Source organism: Rhinolophus sinicus, chromosome 5 (assembly GCF_057876585.1).
Source record: "Rhinolophus sinicus isolate RSI-liver-muscle chromosome 5, RSI-T2T, whole genome shotgun sequence".
NCBI classification, from domain to species: Eukaryota; Metazoa; Chordata; class Mammalia; order Chiroptera; family Rhinolophidae; genus Rhinolophus; species Rhinolophus sinicus.
This window is the reverse complement of record NC_142505.1, coordinates 7017190-7044539: the sequence shown is the minus strand read 5'-3', so window position 1 is coordinate 7044539 and position 27350 is coordinate 7017190. Positions and strand designations below refer to the sequence as shown.

Below are 27350 nucleotides of genomic sequence, written 5' to 3'. Positions count from 1 at the left end.
TTGTAACAGCTGGCTGCAGAAGAGGAGCTAATTTAGAGTCAGTTTGCACTCAGAGCAATTTCAGGACAGATGGTATTTGATATAGAACAGCCCTCCTGGTAAACCATCCAGTAAACCTAGGCACCTCCATGACAGACCTCAATGTGGACTCAACTCAAGCCCACCAGTAAACGTAACCAATAATCCACTATACAAATGGTCTTCCTGCTTCTTGATGTGGCTAGCCTTACACACCGCTAGGAAACTTATCTGAAATTTAATCTACGTCATTCCCTGGCCAAAAAAGCTCCTCAGTTCTTCATTGCATCAGAATAAACTACAAATAGCTCAGGGGCAATCAGAGCTTTTCATAGTTTCATGCTAGTTTACTTCTTCAACTTTGTTTTCCCCTAGACTATATCTTCATCTCTGAGCAAACTGAGCTTCTCCTGATTTACCATACAGATCTGCTTCTTAACTGCCCCTTTCCACATAGTTTCCTCTTTAGCACAGGTGTTTTTACTCTCTCCATTCTGTAACATGTTGATACAAGAGGTGTAGCTGAGTTGCTACCATATGCTAGACATTGTCCAATCAGTGGTTCTTAGCCATTTGGGGGGAGGAGAATCCCTGGCACCCTCTCCCCAGAAAAATGAACATATGCATATGTACCTCCAGGTTTGCTTTCAACTGCATGGGAACTTGAAGCCATCCTTGGACTCCAGATGAGAAATCTTGTTCCTAGACCATGGGAATCAAACATGAAAAAGGGGATAATTTTCCCAATGTCTATCCTTCCTTTCTTCTCTTTCCTTCTTTCTTAGCTCAAATTCCAAGTCTGGGCTGAAATCTCTCCGATTTCTGTGCTTCTCATCGGCTCCAATCCTGACTCTCTAGCTGCCCAAAGAGATCTTGAACTCACTACACCTGAAAGTAAGTGATATCCAGGAAAAAGGAGCCCTCAAGAAATCTTGAATTCTAAAAATACTACACAGGTAAGCTGAATTAAACTATGAACACTCCTAGAAAGCTGAATGGTCAACCTGATATATTCTCTTAAAAATGCAGTGTGAAAAAAAAAGCTGAAAAAATAAGAGCATACTTACAGCACAGATGATCAATTCAGAAGTTCCAACACCTCTCTAATAGGAGTTCTAATAGGAAAGGACAGAGAGTAAAGAAAGGATATAAACAAAGAAATAAAAAAGAAAATATCTCATATAGGAAATTCAAATTTTTCAACTGAAAAGGGCCAAATGAGTACCAAACAGGATGAATAAAAAAGACATCTATTTGGACTGTGGCAAAATTTCAGAACAAAAGGGATGAGAAAAGAATCTTCAAAGCTTTTAAAGAGGAAAAGTAGGCTATCAAGTAAGGAATGAGAATCAAAACACAGCAAATTTCTCATTCATTATGCTGACTGAAAGACAACAACAAAAAATAACTTCTAACTTGTAAGGTAAAATAGTTTTGAACCTAGAATCCTATATCCAGCCAAAGTAGCATTCAAGTGGGAGGAAGCAACAAGCACACTTTCAACCATGAAGAGAAAAATTTAGAAAGTTTGCTACCTACAGACCTTTTCTGAAAGAATTATTCAAGGATATACTACAGCCAAAGAAATAAATCCAACAAAGAAAACATGGTAAGCAAAGAAACTTGTGAAACTTATAGTTATCTTAATGACCATTGATGTTAAAAATAAGAATCTGGTACAAACAAATTCTAGAAGATTCACATGAGAGGTAGCACCTGGGTCATATCCAACAGATTTCTGAATATGGTTGCTTTCACTGTTACCCATTTCTAAATTTTAGAGGCTAGCATAACCCTGATGCCACAATCAGACAAGGACAGCATTCACATGTGAAAAGGAAATCAGAGACTACTATCACTAGATACAGGAATACAGAAGTATTAAAAAATATTAGCAAGTCAATTCCAGCAAAGTTTTAAATGGGTAAGGTGTTGTAACCAAGCAGGGTTTAAAATCAGCAAATTGCCCTAATGTGATCACAAAACTAACATGGTAAAGGATGAAAATTCTATGATCATCTTAACAAATACTGAAAAACATGTGATATTTGTGGTAGACACGGAATTGTACCACCTAGAACCTCCTTCAAGGAAGGCCTGGCTGCCCAGCTATGGGGCCTATGGTAGCAGACAGCCTCCAGCTCTCAGTCCTTCAGGATATGCCTCAGCTTCAGAGTGCAGCTTTCTGTCGGGTCACACCCTCCTCAAGAAAGCCCATACCAAGTGACTGAGCCCACACCTTCCTCAAGACAACCCACACCCAGTGAGTAGAGATATAAATGCCTGGTAGGGCTGACCTGATGTGGGACACTCTGCCTGGCTCAGTGTGAGACACTCTGACGGACACAGCAGAGCTCTCTGCTAGATGGATGGAGGCTTCATCGGAGGCCTCTGCCCAATTCTGCTTCCTGCTCCTGCCCTTTACATATGTTGGTCCCTAATAAATATCTTGCTCTCCAAACTCCATCTCAACATTTGCTTCCTGCAAGGTTGATTCCAACCTGCAATGATAGATTTCAACATCATTGTTTATCGACAACAACAACAACAAAAAACCCCATAAAACTCCCTTGTAATGGAAGTAAACTCCCTTGTAATGGATAAAGAATAACTATCTTTTTTTTTTTAAGCAAACTGGTAACTATCATATTTTTCTTAGCAAAAATATTTAATGGTGAAATTTTAGAAACTTTCCTATTAAGATAGGAACAAAAGTAAAGATGCTTTTGATCCTGATTACTGCTTAACGTTTTACTGGACATAGGTAGCCAGTGCAATAAGACCAATAGGAAGGGAGGGAGGGAAAGAAGAAAGTAGGAAAGGAAGGGGGCGGCCGGTTGGTTCATTTGGTTAGAGTGCAGTGCTCATAACACCAACATCGCTGGTTCGATTCCCACATGGGCCAGTGAGCTGCACCCTCCACAACTAGAGTGAAAACAACGACTGACTCGACTTGACTTGGAGCTGATGGGTCCTGGAAAAACACACTGTTCCCCAATATTCCCCAATAAAAATTTTTTTTTTAAATAGTAGGAAAGGAAGGAAGAAAGAAAGATGACGAGGGAAGGGGGAAAAGAGGGAGGGAGGTAAGAATAAAAAAGGATAGATGAAAATTTTAAATATTAAAAATGAAGAGTCCAAAATATCACTATTTTCAGGTGATCCAAATGCTTAATTTGAAAATTCAAGAGATTGCTTCTCAGCCTGTTGGCTAAGATCAAGTATGAAAATTCAAGAGAATCAGTTGAGGACCCATTAAAACTAATAAGCAAGTTTAGTAGGAAGACAGACACAAGACAATATCTAGAAAGAAATAGCTTTTTGATACATTAACAATAACCTATTAGAAAACAAAAAAGAATCCTATGCAGAATAATAACAAAACCCATAATAGATCTAGGACTACACCAAAGATCCATGTGAATAAAACTATAAAAACTCAAATGCGTAACAGAAAAACAAAATAAGTATAAAGATATATTCCTCGGTTGTAAAAACGCAATATTGAGGACATCAGTACTACTCTTAAGTTAATCTTAGAAATTCAGTGCTCCCCAATGGATTAAAAAAAAAAAAAAAGAAACATGTCAACCTGAATCTAAGGTTTATACAAAAGAAAAACTGTATATCAAAAACAAACCATGAAGCTGTAAGTAAAACTTTGTGGTACTGGTGCTGGAATAGGCAAACAGACCCTCAAAACAACTGAGAGTCCAGAGAACAGATCCATATATACACGGGAACTTAGATCATCATAAAGATGCTTTTCTAAACAGTGGATCAAGAATGAACATTCAATAAATGGTGTTGGGACAACTGACTCTCTACACATCCTACCAAACATAAATTCTGGATGGATTTAAGAGCTCAACCTAAAAAACAACAATATAAAATATAAGCATTTTGTACATGTCCTTCCATGACCCTTTCTATACATCTACAAATATATTTACATCTAATAGGTATACACACAAACACACATTTACACAAAACCTTTTTCATTAATAAAAAGCTATTGTAAATATAATTCCGCTTTTTTACTCAGTGAAAGGTGCTATTATCCCCATTTCGCAAATGAGAAATCTAAGTCATAAAGAGGTAAGTTTCCTTATGCAAGGTCACTCAGCTAGGAAGTTGCCAAACTGGGATTCTCACTCTGGCTATCTGGCTCCAGACCCTACCTTCTGTAGGCCTTTAAGGCCAAAGCCTGTGAGAGAGAGCTTTGGAGAGTTTTGAACAAGGAAATGACATGTTTTATGCTTTAAAAAGATCTCTTTAAACAACGGAGAGAACAGACTCAGAAGAGCAAGGGTGGGTAGATGCATGGAAACTACCTTAGTTAAGCGACCTGCTCACATCCAGGGACATATTATGATGGCTTGCTCTGGAGCATCAGGTGGTGGGAAGTGCCTAATCAGGACATATTGTGGAGGTATGGCACATAGGAATTGCTTATGGATTGAATGTGGAATTTGAAAGGGAAAGAAGAGTCATGGGAGACTGGTGAATTTTTGGTCTGAGTAAATAGTGAGAGATAATGACATCACTGAGCTCAGAAACACTGGGCAGGGGAGTGGGGGGGAAATGCCAAGTTTGGAGATAAAATTGAGTTTTGTTTGGGACACGTTAAATCTGAGTGCTAACATGACATCCAAGTAGGGGTGTTCAATGGACAGTTGAATGTATTGAGTGTGGAGTTCAGGGGATTAGGTAGCGCTAGAAATAAAAGCCTAGAAGTCATCTGTGTATTGGAGGTACATAGTTAGGCAAAGAGATTGGATAAGGTCATTAGAGAGTGAGTGTAGATGGAGCAGAAGCTGAAGATGGAGCCCACTGACTCTCCTGTGCAGTACTCCTCACAGCAATTTCATACTAACGTAAATATTCCTCTAATTTCTGCATCCCTACTAGGCCAAAGCTCTTTGACTGCAGGGACCATGGTCTCCTTCCCTCACCTTTATATCTAACAACATGGTGCCTGGCCTTTAGCTGGGCTCAAAGAATCAAAGGCATTTTTCAAAGGTGATTTGGCTGTATCTATCACAACATAAACTGAGCATAGAAGTTTACTCACTAATTCCATTTCATTTTCCAAAAATTCCGAACCATTTTCACATCTATGCAAACAGTAGCACATCCAAGGGTGTTCACTGCAGCACTAGTTGTCATTTCACCTGAGTAAAAATTAGAAACAGATGAGCTGCAAAAGGAGCATGGTGAGATGACAGTATAATCACACTAGAAAATACTGAAGATGTGGGTAGGCTCAGGAGCCAGATGGCCAGGGTTAGAAGCTTAGCTTGGCCACTTCCTAACTTTAGAGCAATTACCACACCTTCCTGTGTCTTAGTTTGCTCACTTGTAAATTGGGAATAATAATAGGACCTTCTACTAAATGAAGAAAGCAGGATGATATTTATACTAGCCTGTTAAATTTTTTAGAACTTTGTATAAATATATGTGCATAGCTATAATTATAGATATGTATGTAGATGCACAGAAAAGGGTCCTGGAAAGATGTGCACCAAACTCTGGAAAATGGCAGCAATCCTGGATAGGGTAGAGAGTTGGAGTGGGTTAATGGGAATATTCACATGTTGCTATCAACACTGTTGCATAAATTGTTCACAACTTTAACGTATCAATATATTACCGTGTAATTAAAATCAATAAAGGCAAAGATGAAAGACATATGTATGATATATATGTAACATATATGTGACAGATTACATTTTCCAAAGATGGCCATACCAACATGTATCCCATTCCATATGCTCTTCTTACGGTGTGATATCATGTTGGTATTCCTCCATCAGGGGTAGGGTTTCATTTCCTCTCCTTGAACCTGAGAGGACCTTTGCTTGGACCAATAAGATGTGGTAGAAATAATGCTGTGTCACTTCAAAGGCTAAGTCATAAAAGGAGATATGGCTTCCACTTGGTTCTCTCTAAGGCGCTTATCCTTGGAACCCAGCCACCGTATTTCCAGAAAAACAAGGTCACATGGACAGGTTATGTATACGTGTTCTGACTGACAGCCCCAGCAAGGCCACTACCAGATGCACGAGTAAATAACTATTCTAGCTCTCAGACTTTGAATCTTCTGGCTGAGGCCCCAGACACTGAGGAGCTGAAATAAACCATTCCCACTGTAAACTGTCCAGATTCCTGTCCCACAGAAACCATGAGAGACTTTAGATTTATATATTTTACACACATATATATTTTGAAAATGGAATAGCACATTGTTTCACATCCTATTCTTATCACCTAAGAATGTATCACAAATACCTTTCCTTGTAAAGAGGGGCCTTTGTATAGCATGATTATTACTGGCTTTCTTTATTGTATATTTTACCATAACTTAACAAACCCTTACTTTTGGATGCTTGGGATGCTGCAAACTTTTTCCTGTTAGAATCACCATTCCAAAGCACATATATGTGCACAAATTTTTATGTGTATCCTTAAATGTTTTGGCTTAATTTTTAAATCTACTTCCTGGGGAGAGATTGCCACTAGTTAAAAATATTATCATCAACCCAATAAATGGTTATTTAATGGAGTAATACTGAAAACAAGGTTGGATCTGTGCCCTTAAGAAACTCACCTTCACCAGGGGAAAGACACATGAACAAATAAATACATAGGATTCCAATATATTGTACATGCACCAGTGTGCTCGTGACCTCATTTTCTATTTAGCAAATGCAATAATGCTACAGAAAGACTGATTGTTCCCCGTATTCACCGGAGAGAATTTATTACCAGCAACCCAAAGTGAGAGCTTCTAATTGACATTTCATTTGCAGAAAATATAATTTGGGCCCTTTGCTAGTATATTTTAAAGGGATATGTTTTCTCAAAGCAAATGTATTAAGGTACACTGGATGATAGACTTTTATGTTGCTAAATACCAAATTCATAATCCTACAATATATTACTCATTACTATTAATTTTCACTCCAAATTAATTTGGGGCTTTCCAGTATGTGTTTGATTGCATCTGATTTTGGTACATGTTCTGTGTTAAAACTGGAAGCTGAAACCCATATGTAAGAAACACATGAGTGCATACAAAAAGCAAGCACTAAATAAGAGAGCCCGTTACACATCATTTGTCTCGAATATCAGTACATACACGACTGGTGTACGGGTGGAAATCGTTTGGATTATCTACGGACTTGCACATCCCAATACGCTGCCTAACATCACCAGCTTCACACTGGCGTTTGCACTTGTGCAGCAGCAACCTGAGTGAGCCTCCGTGGCTCGCTCTATCCATAACACTTGACAACAGGTCCTAGTAGGTACTAGAAGTCATAACTGGCACTTCTTATACTGTTTGAAGAAACTGGGCAGCAAGGCAATTAAGAGTCAGCCTTGTACAGTCACTGGAAAGCCGAAGAACTGGGCGGCGAATCCAGCTGAGGAGAGGGGAGTGAAAACCCGGCGAGGTCCTGCGGATCAGGGGCCAACAGGCCACAACCTGAGCGTAGGCGGAATGCCGGCCCGGCGCGCGGACCCGAAGGCCCTGTTCTCCTTCGTCCAGCGAGCCGAAGGGAAACAACAGTCCTTTACCAATTCCACCGACGTCAGGATGTCTTCCCGGTACCCGACACTCGAGTTTACAAACAGTGAAGTGAGGAGTCCATCAGAAAAACGCGGGTTAAAAATATCCTGGCGGGCAGCGCTGGGAGGCGAAAGCCGGAAGCGATGCTGTGACTACGCTCCAGTAAGCCGAGCCCTCTCCTCTGCTGCCGCTCGCAGCCCTCCGCGCCGGCCGTGCCCTGGTCAGACCCCGGGAGCGAGCGCCGGGACACCGCAAAGCGCCAGCAGAGGGGTACTATTACCCAGCGCACGCCTCGACCCCTGCGACCGCGGGTCGACCCCGGCCCGGAAGTGACGCAAGCACGCCGAGCACTTCCGGAGCGGCGGAGACGGCTCCGCTGGAGGAAGCGACGCGGGCCTTGACCGGCGTCGGCCTGCCGCCTCCGCTGCCGCTGCCGCCGCGCTTGGGTCTGATCCCTCTGGCCCCGCCCAACCCGGTCTGGCCCGTCCGGGCTCAGCGGCCGCGGGGTCGCGCCTTCCGGTAAGTGTGAAGCGCAAGTCGTGGCCTTGTTTACCCGGCGGGTCGGGGGAGGGGGTGGGCTTTCCGTGCGCCTCCCTAGCCCGGCCGGGGCTCCGCCTTCGTCGCCGCCCGCGAGGCCCCGGCGTCCGCGGTCGCCGGTACAGTCTCAGCGCCCCCCGCCGTCCGCAGACGGGCGGCTGAAGGCTACGGCCGGGGCGGCCGAGCGCCTGGCGTCTCCGTTATTCCTCCTCCCGCCGTCTTCTCAGCTCGCGGAGAGGTCGGAGGCCATCGCCTCTGACCGACTGGCGCCGGCCTATCTGGGCCCTCCCCACCAGGCGCGCCGGGGAAACGCGCCACCTCCGGGGCTCCCCGCTCAGGTCATTACGGGGAGCTCTCCTAGGGCCGCCCGCGCGGTTAGTTAACGCCCGCTTCTGAAGGGTCCCCCAGCGCGTGAGTTCCGTGTCCTCGCGGATATCCCGGCGCCTCGGCAGGGACCAGTGGCCCAGGAGCTGCGCCGCGGAGGTAGCCGCGGGAGAGGCAGCCGCCTTCACGGATGACTTCATCTCAGTACTGGTTGTTGCTCTGTCCCGTAGAACTTTGTCACAGTGGACATATTCTATACCTTTGCTGTTAAGTGGGGTAGCCACTAGCCACACGTAACCATTGTGGCTAGTGTGACTGAAAAACCAAATTTTAAATTGTATTTAAGTTTTAACTTAACCACTTGTGGCTAGTGGCTACCTTATTTGACAGTACGGACATTAGCGTAGGGTTTTGAAACCAAGTTGCTGGTTCATATTTTTGTATCAAGTAGTTCCCTTTGGAAATGTCGGCTTAGTAAAGGACCATTCGGTGCTAAATACTATATCTGAAGTAAACACCGTCAGATTCACACAAAAAGTCTGTTTTATTCTTGTCGACTTTAAAACTGACTCGTCTTCAGTGTGGCTCCCTTAGTCCAGGGTGGGTGTCAGGTCTTCTGAACACATAACTTTGTGGGGAAAAGTAATTTCTTTTACTCCTTTTCGGACTGGGATGTAGGGATAATATTTAACATCTAAGAAATTAAAAGCATTGTCATCATTTCTGCTAATAAGGCAATAACATACTGTCCCCTTTGAGCTATGTCAGCACTAGGAATATTTAACTTTGGCAAGATTGAAAATTAAGTGTTTATTTAAATCTGGACCTAGAACACCCAGTAAGCACGAATGGCCTTCTCTTTTTTCAAGTTCCCCTTTAGGAGAGGAGCCTTGATTCTTGAATATTTAGTTGGTGAGAAGCCTGGGCAGCCTCTAAACCCAAATCCTGGGGAGAAGTCCAAAGAAAGTGAAAACATGCTCTTTTGCTGTGATTCTGGAGGTAGCTTTGTGGATAGTGTTAGGCTCTCTGGAAGGGTAATAGGGAATTATGAATCACCATAGGTCATGGATCTGGTGGAATTATGACACTGGGCTCTTCTGTTTGCTAGCAGTGTGGTCCTGGGGAAGTTACTTAACCTTTGTGAACTTGTGCTTCCTCATTTGTAAGAACAGGATGATAGCCACTTTGTGGGGTTCTGAAGATTTAATAAGAATGAATCTGACCTGAAATTGGCTCCCATTGCATGAGAGCTATTATTGGTAGTGATAGTTTGTAGATGGGAGCAATATTCATAGATTCTATTTGCCCCGTAAATAGTATCTTACATAAACACATAGGCAAAAGAAAAAAGGTAAAAAAAATCAATTTTCCCTCTGCCATTTTGAAAATAATCTTCTGCAATCGTTGTTTGGACTTTGATATCCAGTTAGTTTATATTTGCCTATGTTTGGAAGTTAATAAGCTCAGGTTTTCCAAGAAATTGTAAAGGATAAAAAAAATAGACATAAAATTTTCAATTGAGTAAGCAGATAGTAATTGTCTAGTCTGGGATAGCGGGATCTGTATCTTTGAGAAAGTCAGGTGGCCCTTGAGCATGTCAGAAGAGAGGTGAGAAATGGGTGTTAATATTGCCTGGTGGCATCCTGTATGGAACTTTTTTTTATTTGAAACTAATTTTTTCATGAGTATAGTGAGATCTGAAATCTTGCCAGTATTCTGTGTTAGATTGCCACAGTGGAGGTGATTTGATAGTAAAAGTTCTGTTTCAAGTCAGTTACAATTTACTTTGTCAACCTCCAACACTCAGGATTGAAATTGTGGTAAATTCAGGGATTCTGAACAAGAGGAAATAGGGGTAAGGTGGTGGGCTTTCAAACTGAGGGAAGGAATTGGGTATCCATTTCCATCACCAGTATCCCAGGTAAAGTTGTCAGCTGTTTACTTTGAATACTTTTTTTTTTTAGACAGCCATGTAACTCTTGTCAATATAATTATGACAGGGATTTCTGTGGGACATATAAGAAAATACAGCTGACCCTTGGACAGCGTGGGGGTTAGGGGTGCTGACTTCCTGCGCAATTGAAAATCTGTGACTACCTTTGATTCCCCCCAAAACTGAACTACTAATAATAGCCTGCTATTGACCAGAAGCCTTAAAACAGTCAATTAACACATTTTGTATGATATATATATATATATATATATATATATATATATATATATATAATGCTATATTATTACAATAAAGTAAGCTAGAGGAAAAAAATTTAAGAAAACATTAAGGAAGAGAAAATACATTTACAGTATTTATTGAAAAAAATCCACACATAAGTGGACCTGCGCATCTCAAACCTATGTTGTTCAAGAGTCAGCTGTAGTTTCATATTTACCCTGGACCCTTGCTGCTTGTCCTTTCAAATGTCTTTGCTTTTTAAAAAATACATACAAAAGTAGGATATCAGTTTAAAAATATGTAACTAGAATTCTCTCTCTTCATTTTAGATGGAAATTATATGACAGACTATTTGGGTGACATCTTCCTGAAAGATCTTCAAGAATTGCAGGTATTTTTTATTTCAAAACTAACGTTTTCTCCTAAAAGAAAAATACCACAGTTAAGTTCAGTTGTGAGTAGGTGGTTCTATCATATAATATAATTTGTTGAAAGTCAAATTGCAAATATTATATTTACTGCCTTCTCATTGATGTGATTTTTTTTAAAAAATGGGTATTTATAGTTATCATCAAACTTAAAGTTCATTATATGATTTTTCATTATATCGTTAAAAGGCGGCTCTGCAGTCCTGTAGACTGCTTACATATTTAGTATATATTCATTTTTATTCTTTGTTTTAATTATGGTTGATTTTTTTGAGATATTTTCTACTTCAGATAGACTCAACATTTATATTTAATCCAGATTTAGTTATTAAAATTATTTACATACCATTCAATCCAAATGCTCTTGCATTTTAAGGTTCTGTTAGTTTTTAGGTTTAAGTCACTATTTGATACTGTTCCTTGAGATGCAGTTAGTAGTTTTGATTGTTTTCTTTTCTCAACTAGTGTTCTCGATTCATTTATATGTAATTGAGTAGCATTTTGACATGTGAAGATTTTTCAGTAGCTGTTTCCATTTAAACTCATTTCTTTACCCTAAATACATTCTGATTTTCCCTAGCTTTGATCCTTTCACTATTGGGTCAGTTCTTTGCCTGTAAGAACCCCCTTTTAAAGGATCAGTAGAACTCTTTAAAACTGAGAAATCAATTAACTTTGCAGACTAGAGGAGAATGTTGAAGAATGATGTGGGTTTTACTTTTTCTTCACTAACAATACACCTGTTTTCCAGATATCTTAGAGCAGTGTCTGTGAAAGATTAATATTCTTTTCCTGCATATTGTAGTGGGAAGGAACTGTGTCCCTATTTACTGTCTGTGTCACCACTAAGTGGGGCATGATTAGCAAAGAGATTTTAAACCTTGGTAGTTCAAACCTTTAGATTGCTCCCGTGGTGGGCATCCAGCTGTGGGATGTGCTTCTCTGGTAAAGACTGGCAGGAAGGACAAGTCCATGGGAATCGGACTCATTGACATGGAGCAGACGGCCTCACTCTGTCATGTGAAGTTAGCATTGTCAGCTGCTTCTTCCCCTCCAGGAAAGGGTTTCCCCTTGATAAGCCTGGGCAGGAAGATGATGATGAGGTTACCTGTATGGGACGAGAGCTGGGAACAGGCCATAGTAGGGTGAGGGCCAGGGCTATGCCATTTTGATTTTTGAATGGTTTCTGTTAGAACTTCTCACAGGGCGAGTAACACTTTTTTTTTCTTTTTCTCCTTTAGAAGACAAAAACACGAATGCATTTGAGAAAGTGGTAAAGTTTGGGGGGAGGGGAAAAACCCTGCTTTCCTGATCTGCAACTTGGCTGGATGCTAAGATGTCCGTGGACATGAATAGCCAGGGGTCTGATAGCAATGAGGAGGACTATGACCCCAATTGTGAGGAAGAGGAAGAGGATGAGGACCCTGGTGACATAGAAGACTATTACGTGGGAGTAGCCAGCGATGTGGAGCAGCAGGGGGCCGACGCTTTTGATCCTGAGGAGTACCAGTTCACCTGCTTGACCTACAAGGAGTCCGAGGGTGCCCTCAATGACCACATGACCAGCTTAGCCTCTGTCCTAAAGGTGAGCCTTACTATCAGTTCCAAGTGGAATCCCCCCAATTAAAGCTAAATGTGAGCTGTTGTTAACCACCATTTCCTCCAGACTGGCTGAATGGCCCTGTAGCTTGGAATCAAACTTAAGTATACGTTGCATCATTTGGACACATTTGATGCATTTACTTTGTTTTCTAACATATGTGTATTTACGGACTGCTAAGAATTAGAAAGGAGGGGTGGGGTGGATACAGGAGATAATAGTTCAGAGTACGAGTAGCAGAATTGCATAGATTAACATTTGTTTCAGAAAGTAAGTCTTACGAAACTTTAGTAGGTAAGGTAATGATAAGCATCAGATCACCATCTTCTACACAACCATGTGTGAGTAACTGGTAAATGTTTTGAGAAGTACCTAGATCCTCAGTTTGCCCTGAATAATCTGTGTCTCTGGGGGTAATGAGCTCATTTGTTTCATATACTGATGACTAATGCTTAATGTTGAAAGAGATTTTCGTAATAATTGTAAGAATAAAGTTCTCATAGCTTGTATTTAACTGATTTTGGGGCGGGGATATTTATATTTAAAAGAATTTTAAAAGAATTAATAAAATTGGTTATTCCAGCAAGACTCTTATTTTTAACAGTTGAACTGGCGTACTTTGCAATGTCTTGCCCCTCGGGCCAGTCATTGCCCTGGCTGTGTATGTTTTGTAGCCCGTGATATTGCAGCAGTACATAGTACATTCACATAGAACTGTGTACGGTGGGTATTCTTATGGCCATTTGGACAATTTCCCACCACGTTTCTCTGATGTTGGTCATTATATAAATGGGGACATTTCTCTTACTTTACTGTTTTCCCTGACCTTCCTTCTGGAACTATTATATGGATTTTTGTTGCCTGCCCAAATAGAAGATCAGGGGCACATTGGCATAATTTCAACCAAATAATTTTCTTGTTGGTATTTAAAGGAAAATAACTAAGGTGTGCAATGTGTGATTTCTAGGACAGTTGCTTTATCTACTAGTTTAGGGATTTTTTTTTCCCTGGTGGCCAGCAAAGGCTAATACCTTGGATTTAGATACTCAGGGCTTTATCAGCAACAAGCTAGAAGCTGAAAGCTAGAACTTTATTGTAATTCACTCGTCGAAGTGATTGCAGACTTCCTCTCTTGTGCTCAGCAGAAAACCTGAAGAAAGACCCGTTGGAACCTCTGGGTTTGGGATTTCTGCACCACAGCTCAGCAAAGCTGCTGGGACCTCTGTTTCCAGACAGCATCTCCCTAGTGGCAAAGAGGCAGCAGGTCTCTTCCTCATCATGTACACCTCTCCCTATCTGGTCCACTAGTTTCTTTTGGTTTAATCATATTGTCAGGTTATACGCATTGTTGGTGTTTAAAAATTAGAAAAGGAATTGGCAGATGTGCAGCTATGCATTGGACAGTATCAGTCGACCGAGTTCATCAGGATGTTTGTATCTGTGCATAGCAATTCTCCGTTGTCAAGCCCTCTGTGCTGACTTTCCTACCCTGCTAGAGACAGCTGAGGGACTGAAGCACCTGTCTTTCCTCCTTTTTTCCTCTATTGTAAAATACACATACGTGAAATTTACCGTTTTACATTCTTCCTTATTAGACTGACATATGGTCAGCCCTCTAATAAACCTTCTCCTCCTAGAAAGCCCTTCTTACCTCTCAGTACTCTCATGGCTCCCTTAAAGTCTTGCTTGTGCTTTCCCTGAGCTTTTCCTGGAGACGCCCTAGAACACAGTGGTCGTGCCCGCCTTTGGTCTCAGTGCCCAGATGTTACAGCTCATGCGTATTAGATCATATACTGTAGGCTGACTGCTTTATGTTGTTTTACTTTTTCCACATATTTTTGCATGATCTCTCCAACTAGATTGTTACTTCTTGGAGGGCAGAAACTACTTTATACCTGCCCTCCCCCATTATTCCTGTCACAGTGTTTCATCTAATTATTCCTGTCCTAATGTTTCATCTAATTTCTTGGATACTTGCGGATTTTGCTGACTGTTGATGACAGTCGTTGATGCTATTGGTGTGAGCTAGATTTCCTAGTCCCTAGTCCCTGCTAGGAGATGTGACGTGTGTGGTTTAAAGTTATGTAGGCTTTTGAAAAGCTGTGTATGAACAAAAGCTATCTGAGTTTGAGGAGTGGCTTGAATTTTTCACTGATAACTCATGTCCGTGTTACTCATCTTGTGTGTGCTGGCAGTTGCCTATGGATGAGCCATAGTCTAGCATAAAGTTAGCCTTTTATTGCCTTTTGGGATTTGATGTAAAAAAAATCCCCAATTGTTTGAGACACTGGGCTTTCGGTTTAGTGAGGGCATTTGGTGTGAGACGGTAACTTCCTGTATGTGTTCTGGGACTGGTCCATGAGTAAGACTGAGAAAGGAAAATGCCCAGAAAAATCAGATCAAGGCTGAGCACAGACAACAGAAAACGCTTATCTGTGACTGAGGGGAAACTACTGGTGTTCAAATAATGGCAAAACAAGAAGCATTCTTTTTAGAATGAGCTATCCTATGCAAATGTAATAGTCATCGGAGATGAGATGATTGCCAAGTGAAGTGTTGTGTTGTAGGAGGGAGAAAATCTCTGACAGTTTTTTAGTGATCACGTATGAGTCTTCAAAGAAAACCAAGTTACCTTTTTTACACACTACATTTTTATATGAAACTTGCACAAAGATTATTGTTACTATAGGTGAGAGAGGTCCTTTCTAGTAGCAACAGGCATTTTTACTGCAGTATGTGCAGTAGTTAGCTAAGAAGAATTTTTGTCATTCAGTGAATCCTCTTAGTACTACTGTTCCATGAAGCTCATGAGGCATTTGCTATCAAATAGCTGCCCCTCAGGACAGGGCTCAGCCATGGTAGAGCCCTAGACGGAGCCCAGGCTGCTTTCGTTGGTGACAGGCCAGAAGTGGGTGCCGCATGGGGTGCTCCTCTCAGCAGCGAGTTAGGGGTGTGGGCTGGAGAGGCGGAATGTTGTTCAGGGCCCCACCCAATTGCTTAAGAAGGGAGAAGAAATAGTTTACTTTGCGCCAGATCTAGTCCCTGGAGTACAGTGAACTATCTGAGCTTTGTGTTGACAGGAGAACCTTGAAGGTGTGGTAGAAGGGCCGAGCAGGGAACAGAAGTCCAGACCCCAGGGGTCGATAAGCATGGGGGTAGGAAAGTTACCTTCTGGGCTGGAGTAGGAGACTGAATGGATAGGCGAAAAGGAATAAAGCACGGCAGAGCATGAATGCGGACTGAAGTGGCTTTACCACTGGAAGCAAGGAACAGAGTTTGTAAACTTCAGCGCTGAACTGCGCTGCTCACTTCTCAAGCCTCATATTCCCCGGATAGGATTAGAGAAATAAGCTGGTATTGGTGTTTTTACTACAATTCTTCTTGCTTTATGAATTGCTGTGTTAACTGAAGTAGAGCTGGAAAAATGTTACCTAGAACACGATTCTGCCGCCCTCTTGAATTTATTTTAAAATCTAGTGTTTGTTACTCAGCAAAATGTGGCTGGAAAATGTCTCAGGGTCTTCGGTGGATCATTTTTCCCCTTTGTGAATGAATCATAGTGAGTTTTCAGGGCTTCTGATTCAAGTGCAGAAGTCTTTATAGTCCCATGTTCAAAACAACCTGATTTCTATGCATTTGTCACTTGTAACATGAGCAATTGACGTTCTTAACACAAAGTACCTTATATTTAGTCTTTTTCTTAAGTGGCACCAAGTTTGTGTATAATACCTGGCAAAGACTTTAATTTTATTTATTAAATTAACTTTTTTATGTCCTGATGTAGCTGACTTTTAAGACCATTTTTATTTATATATTTATTAACTGAGTAATGGTTTTTTTTTGTTACTACTCATGGGAAAGTATCTTTAAGCTGGGCATAGTAACTGAGTGTTTGTGAGCTGAGCAGCTATCCGATTTCTATTTTTACGACCTGATGTCAGTTTTCTTTGCATGCTTGTATCTCAGTAGAATCTAGATTAAATTCCTGTGTTCCAAATAGTTGGTTTTTATTGGTTATGTTGACATACTTCACGATGCTGTATAGTTTGTAAGTCTGATGTGTGTTTTACTCATGTATAAATTTATTTTTTAAAGGGAGATGAGAAATGTCCAGAGTGACATTGAGAATTGTCTAAGTTCAGCTAGTGCTAAAGCTGTCCCTATCTCGCCAGCTTAGAAAGGTTATTGTCATCACTGACTGTGTGCTTACTGTGTACTTGGCACCACACACAACAGCTCACCACCTTCCAGAAAAGGAGCTCTTCATCAGATTCAAGGCCAGCTTTCATTCTGGTCTTTCTATTGTGCTTTTACACCACCTCAGCAACCTTGTAAACCATGTGTAATCAAGGGGTGATTCTAATGCCATACTTGTGTTCTTATGCTGAATTTATTTATATTACTTTTTTTGTTGTTGAGCTGTTACTACAATATTAAGTATCATTCATAATTCCATTAACCTAAAATAAAAGTTTTCTTCCTTATAATCCTTCAGGTATTGTCCATATTCATACATAATGTTACTGCACTGTAATTCATTCCTTCATTCAACCAATATTTATTGAGCACCTACTATGTGCCAGGTACTGGAGCAATAGCTGTGAACAAAACAGACAAAAATCCCTAACTTGGTCGGCATTACATTCTAGTAATCATTATGTACATGTATTTTCATGTACACTTGAAACATTTCGTTGTTTTTACTTCATTCTCATAAATTACTTTAAATGACCGTATAGCATATACCATCTTATTCTTGAACCAAAACTTGCTGCAGCTTTCTGCATTGGGCATGTCGGTGAGTACTTACATGTTACAGTTGTGGGGCACTGGTTATATTGCTGTGAGCATTTTCGTGGATGTGGCCTTTGTGTGCATTGGGACTTGGCCAGAGCCTGTGCTTGTGGTCAGATGACTGGTTTCCAGTCCCTTTTCTGCCTACTTGGGCAAGTTTCTCAACATCTCCAAACTTCAGTGTTCTCATCTATAAAATGATGATAATACCTCCTTCACAGCTTTAAAATGAAGTAATGTGTGTCAAGTGCCTGGCACATGAGTATGCAAATGCTGGATCACAGTGGAGGCAGGGCAAGAGCAGAACAGTGGGAATGTTGCTTTCACGTGTTTGCTGTGGTTCCTTCAAAGCACCTTAGGATTGTGTGCTTTAAGTCACGGTAGGAGCCACATGGAGGAAGGTTCTACGTGACATGTTGTTGACTGATGCCTGAGTATGCATGTAGTAGTTGGGTTGTGTACTTTGGATTCCTTTGCCTTTATCTGAAGCATCTGGGGCCCACTGATAAGAAAAGTAAAACTAACATAAAATGAATGTTGAATTGGGACCGGGAAAAGAATACAGGGTCATATAGCCTGTCGTTTTTACATTTCTGGTTGACTACTGTGTTTGGGCTGTGACCTCATTGACAGCACTATGTAATGAAGTGTTTAGTTGATTTCAGGGGTCTTTGTTGTTGAGGCACCCCCCCAATTTAATTTTTGCTCTGTCCCAATATCTCTATCTCTCTCTCTCTCCCCCCCTCCCTCTCTCCCTCTCTCCTTTTCCCTCTCCTTCTCCTTCTCCCTCTCCCTCTCTCCCTCCTTTTCTTTGTCCCTACTACTCTAGGAAAAATTTGAAGGATTAGATTTTTCTGCCCAAAAGAGCGAAGAGTTGTAGGAAAGATTTGAGAAAGGTACAGAGTAAGATAGCGGAAGTTTCTTATGTTGTTCCTCCTGAAATGTGTCTGCCCTGTGGCTTGATTACTTAATCTGACATGAGTTTTCAGAATTTGTAGCTTAGGTTGTGTTCCCTTTTCTCTGAACTATCACAAATCTTTATAAACATGAAATGGTTTTACGTAATAACCACAAGTTATCAACCATAAATTAGAGAAAATACAGGTGGGATGAGGGAGAGGTTTGTTTGGAGATTTTAACAGGAGAACAGAGCTGTTCTTATAATCGTGAACATAGAGTGGCCCCTGTATCTGGGAAAGTTGCTCTCTTTGACTAGCAGTTTCTTTCCTGGCCAGTATATGCTCTACCCAACTCATTTATCTCCTATTTTAAGCTTTTACCAGTCTTTTAAATGCTCTCATCATCGTTTTCCAGAGTCTGCAGATAACCTTGCCTCCTTTTGCTCCAAAATAACTGCAGTACCGTCAAACTTAGCTTCCTGGATTCTCTATCTTAATTGGTGATACCACCATTCACCAAGCTGGAAACTGAAGATTTACCCTTGACTCCCTTTTCCCATGAAGCCCTCCTTGATCCCCAGGCAGAATCAGATACTCTTGTCTCTGTAGCACTGTATGCATGTTTCTTGGTATGTACTTGTGCTGATTGGAAATTAGTTGTTTGTAAACTTGAACTCTTTGAGATAGAGGTCCACATTTTTTTCTTCGTATAATAGCACCTAGAAAAATGCCTGGTTATTTTTTTGTTTTCATTAAGTGTTGCTTGTTGATCTGATTGTGTAAGTCCAGTCAATAAATGCAAACTTTGAGAAATAACCCCAAAGCTCTATTTTTGTATGCTCCCATTTGCAAATAGAGGACATGCTTGTCAAAGGGCTTCCATGAAGCCAGCTGATTTCTAAGTTGAGACAGGGTATTACCCAATGGATGTGTGGTTCCCGGTGTGGGTGCATCTCAGAATTAGTTTCGGCAGTTCTCATACAGAAGCCTAACCTTTATGCAGACGTAATGAAACGTCTCTAATGGAACTCAGAGGTGAAGCAAGATATTTTCCATTATATTCACATGGAAGTACAAAAAAACTGAAATGATTCAGGCTTTCGAAGTGAGGAGAGAGGAGTGCGTCCTTTCTTTGGTGGCTGAAAGGATGTGCCCACCATTCAGTGGACTGGTTTTGTAACCGGGGGTGGGGGGGTGGGGGGTAGGATAGCTACTGCCCAACTATACTTTCAAATTGGATAGGTTTCCTGTAATATTTTTGATGTCTAAGTGTAACTCCATATTTCATTGATTGTCAAGATGAAAGTGGGTTCTTATGTCCATGTTGATAATACGAGTAAGTAGCTGTAAAAATGACTAATGGTGTCTGCAATCATAAATACAGTGTGAATGTTTTAAAAGTTTTGAATTGTATGACACTTGTAGTAGAGCACATTGAATCTTTTTGGCTAGCTTATTTATGTTGGCTTCTACTTCAAGCTGGTTGGCTGCCCTCACATACCTTTGTCCCCCTCCATTTGTTTTTGTTTGGTGTTCAGATGTCTTTAGCAGTTTTGTTTGTAATAGCCAAAAACTGGAAACAACCCAAATATCCACAAACAGATAAACAAACAAATAATGGCATGCCTGTAGAACAACATACTTAGCATTATAAAAAGAGTGAACTGCTCAGATAAGCATCATTGATAAATCTCAAAATAACTGTGCTGCATGAGGGATCCCAGGGGAGCAAAGAGTAAATACTTTATGATTTCAATCATATAAAATTCTGGAAAATGCCAAATCTGTTGTAAAGGAAAGTAAATCAGTGGTTGGTTGCCTGGAGATTTGGGGAGGGCAGGGAGAGAGAGGTTATTGAAGAACATGAGGTAAATATGGGGTGCTCCTCCATTTTTAAATACCATGAAAATGAAAGTAAAGGCATATACATGTTATAAACTCATAACAACAGAGAACAGGTTGGGGTCACATGTGGGGACATCACTGCACAGGGGAGCCAGTTTGTCCAGCAGATCTTTGAAGAGGCTGTGGGCTTTGACTTACAAGGGCTGGAAGAGATAAGTGTGCTTCACAGGGGAGAATTAATTAATGGTCTATATGTAGATCACTCAGCCTGACACCCACTTTGTCGTCAGGCAAAATAATCTGCTTATTTTTACGAAATTGGAGAAATAGGGAGAAATAGGGCCCTTAGAAAACGTGAGACTTAGCTGACCTTTTTGGTCATTTGGGCGGCCCTTGAGTCTTGAGTAATAGCTGCTTCTGATCACTCTAAAGCAAAGCCTGTCGATTGACGGCTCTGTCCATGTACACAGAGGTAGGATTTGTTTTTCTGATACACACGCCTCCCCCTGCCTTTTAAAATTGTAATATTCACCTAAAATTAAACATTTTAAAGTATACAATTCAGTGGCATTTAGTACAGTCACAGTGTTGTGCAACCACCATCTTCATCTAGTTCTAAAACATTTTCATTACCCCAGAAGGAAACCTGGCACCTATTAAGCATTTACTCTCCACTCCTCTCAGCCCCTGGCAACCACTAATCTGCTTTCTGTTTCTATGGATTTACCTATTCTACATATGTCATATAAATTATGCAATATATGACCTTTTATGTCTGGTTGCTTTCACTTTGCATGTTTTTTAGGTTTATCCAAGTTGTAGCCTGTATCAGTACTTCATTCTTTTTTCTTTTTTTCTTTTTGGTGACGCTTCATTTTTTAATGTGAATGGCTAACCCAAGAATCACCAGACAGTTGAGGAAAATATGCAGAATAAAAGAGAAACAGAAAAATTGGCCTTAGCCGAAACAGACCAGTAGATAATTTTGCTTGTTTTTAAAACCACACTATTTAGTATTCTCCAAGATAGTCAAGAAGATGTGGCGTCCATAATATAATCAGATGCCATCAGGAAGAAACAATCAAAATAAAAAGATATTGTGGAGATGAATTATGGGTTTGCCAAGTTAAAGATTCTGTAGATAGAAGATAAAATCAAGAAAATCTCTCAGAATAAAGCCAAAATACAGGAAAGTGTATATATATACATATATATGTGTATATATGTATATACACATACATATATATATAAAACAGACAGAGGCTCAATCTAAAGATCTAACATCTACTAGAATTTCTGGAAATTGAGAACAAAATATTGAAAGGAGTAAAACACTAAAAAGTATAAGAAGAAAATTTCCAGGAGCTAAAGAGAGGAGCAGTCTTCGTATTGAAAGGGTCTACCCCTTGCCCAGAAGAATAAAGAAAGACCCACTGCTGTAGTTGTCACTGTGATGTTTCAGAAAAACATGGATAAACAGAAAAGTTTCCATAAAGATATACCAAGTCATCTAAAAGAAATGGGAACCAGATGCTTCATCAGCAACAGTGACAACCAGAAGACAATGCAGCAAGTCTTCAAAGTCCTGAGGGGAAATGGTTTTACACCTAAAGTGCAAAATAAAATCATTTCCAGGCGTTGAAGGACTTCTAAAATTTACTTCCCTTGTACCTTTTAAATGACGTAGTTATTTGCATGTGAAAATCGAAAAAAGAGGAAAAGAAAGAATTCAAGGAATGGTTGGACTAATCCAGTAGAACACAGAAAAGTCTCCCCAGGCCTGCAAAGCAGTCAGCCCACATTTGAACAGAATTTTGGTGAGATTCAAGAACAGTGTCTTCAGGACTAGGAATGGGGTGGATTCCAAGCAATAAGTAGAATGAAGAAGCTGGAAGATAGTTGTGATACGGTGAAGAAACCATAGAACTCTTTACGAGGGAATTAGAATTCACACACAAAGCAGAAAAACTACACTCAAAAAAAGTCACAAGCCAAATGTAAAGCAAACACACGTGACACAAATGTGAGTAATTGACAGTGTATTCATGCCTAACATAGGAGCGTTCTCTGAGTGGCCCAAGAGTAGTAACATGGAAGCACAAGGAAGAAAAATGCAATTCTGGTCTGGGAAACAATGTCGTAAAGATATAAAGGTTAACGGACAGAGGATTAAATAGTGATTTAAACACTAGAAAGCTGGGCTTGGAAGGGAGAGGTAGGGAGTGGTGTAAGTAAACTAAGTCTGGTGGAGAACTATGGACGTACTCAGCGATATTGAAACAACCAGAAGAACCTAGACAAATGGCTGATAGACATTTCTCCTGAGTGGGAAGACGGGGAGGGTGACGGTCGGGGTGGGGGATGGGCTGGCAGGTGGTGGTCTTTTTCATCCAAGTGCTTTTTATGAACGATTTGATTTTCTTCATTCATTGGTAATTGGGATAGGTTAAGAATTTTTTGTTGATTCCCAATAAAGAAGTGTTTCCTGCGTGCCTTCTGTTGTTTTAACTTTTAGATAGACACTAAGAGATGGGAAAGTAGTTTAACCTCTACCATAAAATAACTTAAAGATCTCTTTGCCTTTAGTTTCTGCCCCTCCTTTTTTAGAATGGTGAAAGAGGAGGTATAAATTAATAAAACTTTTTCTGCTATTTCATATTTTTCTGATACATCCACTAAAAGCATCACTTTGATTATCTTGCTCTGTTGAAAAACTTAAAGTAGCTTCTCCAGACTCCAGCCTGCAGTCCTTCCTCTGGCTCCTCTCCCTAACCCAGGTTTGATTTTTGCCTCCTGTCAGCATGTGTCCTCTTGCAACCCTCAGAAGACCTCTTGGCCCTGCATCCCTTTTTTTTTAAACCTTCCTCTGAGGAGCTGTGTGTGGGCTCTTCCTGAGTTCCCTGAGGGCTTGGGAGACCTCTGTGCCTGCCAGGGCTGTGGAGGAGGATGTGGCTGGACAGTGATTTGAGACCAGACCACAGATGACGAGCAGAGGGTCGTGGTAGCATCTAGAACCTAGTACTGGCACAGGCATTGTTCCAGGTGCCTGGGTGTGGCAGAGAAGGAAATCGTTTTTAAAAATCTCCACCCTCAAGGAGTTTCCATTATGATGGAGTTTTACATAAACAGAAAGGTTATAAAGATAGTGCTATATGTTTTGAACATAGCTAAGGACAGCAGTCAGTAGCTCTGTCTTTGAAACGTGCTATTGGAGCCTGTGGCTTTGTCAGTAAGATCTGTTAGCCTCTGAGGTGTCCTCTGGAAAAGATGGGCCAGGACGGTGCTGCCGAGATGGTCTTTGGTATTCCCTCTCCTTTGCCTCTTCACAGCAGCAGTAGCTGGAAGAGACAGAACATTGATTGTAATCATTTTTGGACAAGATGGGCTGTAGCTGCAGGAACATGGTAGGAGACTTGGCCTTTAGCCCTACTATGTGCAGTTCATTGGCGATCAACTCTTTGTCTGCATTTGTTTTGGTTGTGGTTACTGGACATGACCTTAGTTTGCAGAAATGGTGGTCATCCTGCCTATATGGCACCCCCCTAGCAAACCTAGGATTTTAGAAGGGGCTGTAACCAGCCTTTTGTGCTAAGTACTTCCCAAAGGCTTTTCATTGAAATGCACCCTACAAGATCTGCTGGCTGGGATTTATTTCACAATAATCTTAGAGGGCAGGGGATAGCTGAGGTGCAGGCACAGTGGGCCTGGCCATGAGTTGATGTTGGAGCTGGGTGATAGATCCATGGGTTTCATTACTCTTCACTGTTGTAGATGCTTGGAATTTTTCATAATTGAAAAAAAAAGTACCCTCATGGTCAAAGAATGATGACTTTCATATTTTTGCTTTACTATATTTTGCATAAAAAACTTCGTTACAGTGAGGTCTTGGGTTTTTTCGTATTGATTTTAATGATCAGAGACCATAACGGGACTGAATTAAAGTTAGACTGGAGAGAAATTTTCAAATTTGTGTTTATTAATCAGATTTTTTAAAAACATGTATAACATGTGCGTGCCTTAATTACAAGTCAGCCGTTTCCCTGGGGAAACCTTTAAAGAAAAAGTGAAAGGAAACAGAGAGCTGACCTTTTAGAGGCTGAGAGTATGTAGGTGTGAAGTATAAGAGAGGTGAAGGCCTACCACTTCAATTAGACTTCAGGGGTGAGCCTTGCTTAAGATCAGAGGCCCCCTTGAACCCCACTGCCACTACCATCACTGCTGATTTTGCCCCATTCTAGGCTGTTGTTCACCTGCTCCTTTGTCTCTGTGCTTTAACCTTGTTTCTTCTTATCCCTTCAGTACCTTCTCACCCCCAACCCCCCAAGACCTGAATCCATCCATCTTGATCTTGTAAGGCTAGTTTTCCTGTATCATGTCCCTTTCTACCAGAGTCCCAGAAGCTGGCCCGCAGTCACTCCCTTCCTTCATCTCTGCTGTGTAGTGAATGACCACTAGTGTTAGCAAATGTCGTTGGACCACAAAGTGGCTTAACACAGGCTGAGGCATGGAGACGCATTCGTGTAGCCTTAAAAGATTTCAGGCAGTTGGCAAGTAAGAATTCTAAATAAAAATTGAAACTACCACCTGTATTTTTTCAGGCCGTTGATGCTCACTGCCATCAGCTGCATCCTCCCTATGGCACTGGTAAGTGTGGGAAGGGCTGGTGACAGTTTTGGTGGGCTGCTGGATTTCTTTTTTCTGGGGGAAAATCTGTTTGCAAGCTGTGTTGTTGTTAACTTGTCCCTGAGGGCTGGACAGCGTGAACCAGCTGTAGGAGACTAAAGAGAAGAAGAAACAACTGACCATACTCCTGGTTTCCTTGGGGAACTGTTGTCAGAAGCAAAGGCTGTTCAGTATGGGCCTTGATCCTTACAGAAAATTAGCATGCGCTCTGCATTGTTTTGCATAGTGGACATATACTATCCAAGAGACGTCAAGTAACAACTGTTAAATTTACTGAAATTCTTAAACCATTTTCTTCAAAGACAGATGTTGGTTTGGCTGTGTAGGAGACAGGGTCCAGAATGGCTTGTGTACTTATCGTTTCCTTCAATAGCAGGATTTATCTCCCTCTGGAATTTTAAGTTCTTTGTGGTGAGGGGATCAAGAAATGTTTGCTCCAATGATTAATACAAAATTTTGATTGAGACTTACTTGAATTTGGGGAGGGCAGGTGGAGGGTAAGGGTTTGGTGGAAACCAGAGAAGAAATTTGTGGCTTGTTTACTAACAAACTTCAGGTGGACTTGGGGGACCTGTGATTTGAAAAATTATTTTACCACAGTCTGCTTTCTGCTTAGGGACCTAATGAAAAGAGACACACAATAAGTTGAAACATAGAACGAGGCAGCAAGTCATAGTAGAAACTGATAACCAAATCGCGGCTGCAGTTGCCCTCCCCAAGCTCCTGAATCCTGCAGCTGCCTCCTGGTAATGAGTAGCTCAGAGGCCACACAGATGCTGAAGTTTTATCTTGCCAAGATGGTCTCCATTCCCAGCTGACAGTTTGATGTTTACACTGTTTCATTTCTGTAGTCTCTGAAGTCCTTAGATCATAGAAGAAAGTGCCTCTAGAATATCTAATGAAATGCTGAGGCTGTGGACTCGTGCACTGTTAGCCATGTCAGTAACGGCTTGCTGGAAACAGCAGCTGAAGCAGATACACTTAGCTTCATTGGCCCGTATCCTGGATTTCCCCTGGTCGCCACCCCCCACCCTCCCAAGCCTTACTTAGGAAACACGGATAGAATTGTGTGGCACATTTACTGCGTTCCCCTTTATAAAAATAAAAAAATAAAAACAAAGGAAAACTTGATTCCCCGGCAGCAGTCTTCTTCTTTAGGTATCTATGCATAGGTGGACATATTTTAAGGACCTGTATGAGAGAAGTATCTTTTGTGTCTGTCCCAAACAGAATGTAGAGGATGACGTAAGATGTTTGCATGCAACCTTTGAGAAATACTATGAAACAGCAGCAAAGTGCTTTTTGACATGCACGTAGCTAAGTGCTTCCTGAAATAAAGATCTGCAAACATCTGAGGGTACTGAGATTGTAAATGCAATAGCAAACCACAGCTAGATTGGATTGGTAATGCAGAGTAGTATGTAGGCTAAATGGCAGCAGGTGACCCCACAGTCCTTTCAAGCTGGACGGAAAGCTCCCTCAGAGGCTTCTGACCCATTATGGGTCAGTTTTGGGGGCACAGAAAATGGGCTGCACTTGGCCTCTGCTCTGACCCCATCTTTGACTCTGTGAAAGCCTTGTCTGGACCAGAGACTTGAGGGCATCCTTCAGTCTTTGATGAACTTTATACAGGTAACCCCCCTATAACGCGGTTGTTAGGTTCCTAAAAATGCCGTTATGCGAATCTGTGTTATGTGAAACAGAACTAGTACGAAAAGGGGTTAGGTTCCAAAAATTTTTTAAATATACTATTATATTTTTATAATTAAGAGAAATATCTTTACTAAAGCAATTTTCACCAAAAGTATAACATATTAATATGTATTAAATAATGTTTTCTCCGCCATCACTACTAAGCACCATTAACCAAGGGCGTTTTCTTTTTGACAAGATAGCTTCATCCTCTGAACTTAATACTCCACGAACAAAATGGATTTAAAATTCTAACAAATTTTTAAATTCTGCAGTCAAATCTGATAGGGCATCCACGCTCAAATGAAAAATTTCAAACGAGATATCTTTTGCTCTTAAAATCTCCTATTACGCTCTGTGTTGTTCGGGGATTTCTCTAATTCTCAAACCGTGTTCTAGGATGCCGTGTTGTACGAGGATTTTCCCCAATTCTCGAACCGTGTTAGAGTGAAACCATGTTATAGAAGTGCCGTGTTATACGGGGGTTGCCTGTACCACTACACACCCTCCCTTCCCCATCTTGATCAGTCACACTCCCTTTCCCAGCTCCCAGGAAAAGAGAGAGAGGGATTCTTTGGGGCTTATAGTCGCACTGACCAAGGATTAGGATGGATGTGATTTCTCAGGGACACGCCAGGGAATCAGAAGAGGGCAGGCCTGAGAGCTTGTGGAACAGCAACATTTAAGGAGCTGACAGACTAGACTGGGAGGAGAGCATCCCGTGGAGCAGTAAGGCGAGGTCTGGGAGGGCGAGCGTGTCGTGAAGTTACCAGCATTACAGATG

General features: G+C 41.2%; 1 protein-coding gene across 5 annotated transcripts in view; it reads left to right on the top strand.

Annotated features, from left to right (window-relative positions):
* The first annotated feature begins 7796 nt into the window (after positions 1 to 7796).
* Positions 7797 to 27350, top strand: part of ARIH2 (ariadne RBR E3 ubiquitin protein ligase 2) — a 44052-nt gene continuing 24498 nt past the window's right edge. Inside the window, exons 1-4 of one of the 5 annotated variants that reach the window (XM_088798151.1) lie at positions 7932 to 8110; positions 10955 to 11016; positions 12295 to 12638; positions 24790 to 24835. In XM_088798151.1, the coding sequence (XP_088654277.1) occupies positions 24797 to 24835 (39 nt within the window). In that variant the 5' untranslated portion in view covers positions 7932 to 8110; positions 10955 to 11016; positions 12295 to 12638; positions 24790 to 24796. Of the gene's footprint in view, positions 8111 to 8213; positions 8467 to 10954; positions 11017 to 12294; positions 12639 to 24789; positions 24836 to 27350 lie in introns of those variants that run through there. The other 4 variants (XM_088798152.1, XM_019723911.3, XR_012489569.2 and 1 more) reach the window with 4 other exon arrangements.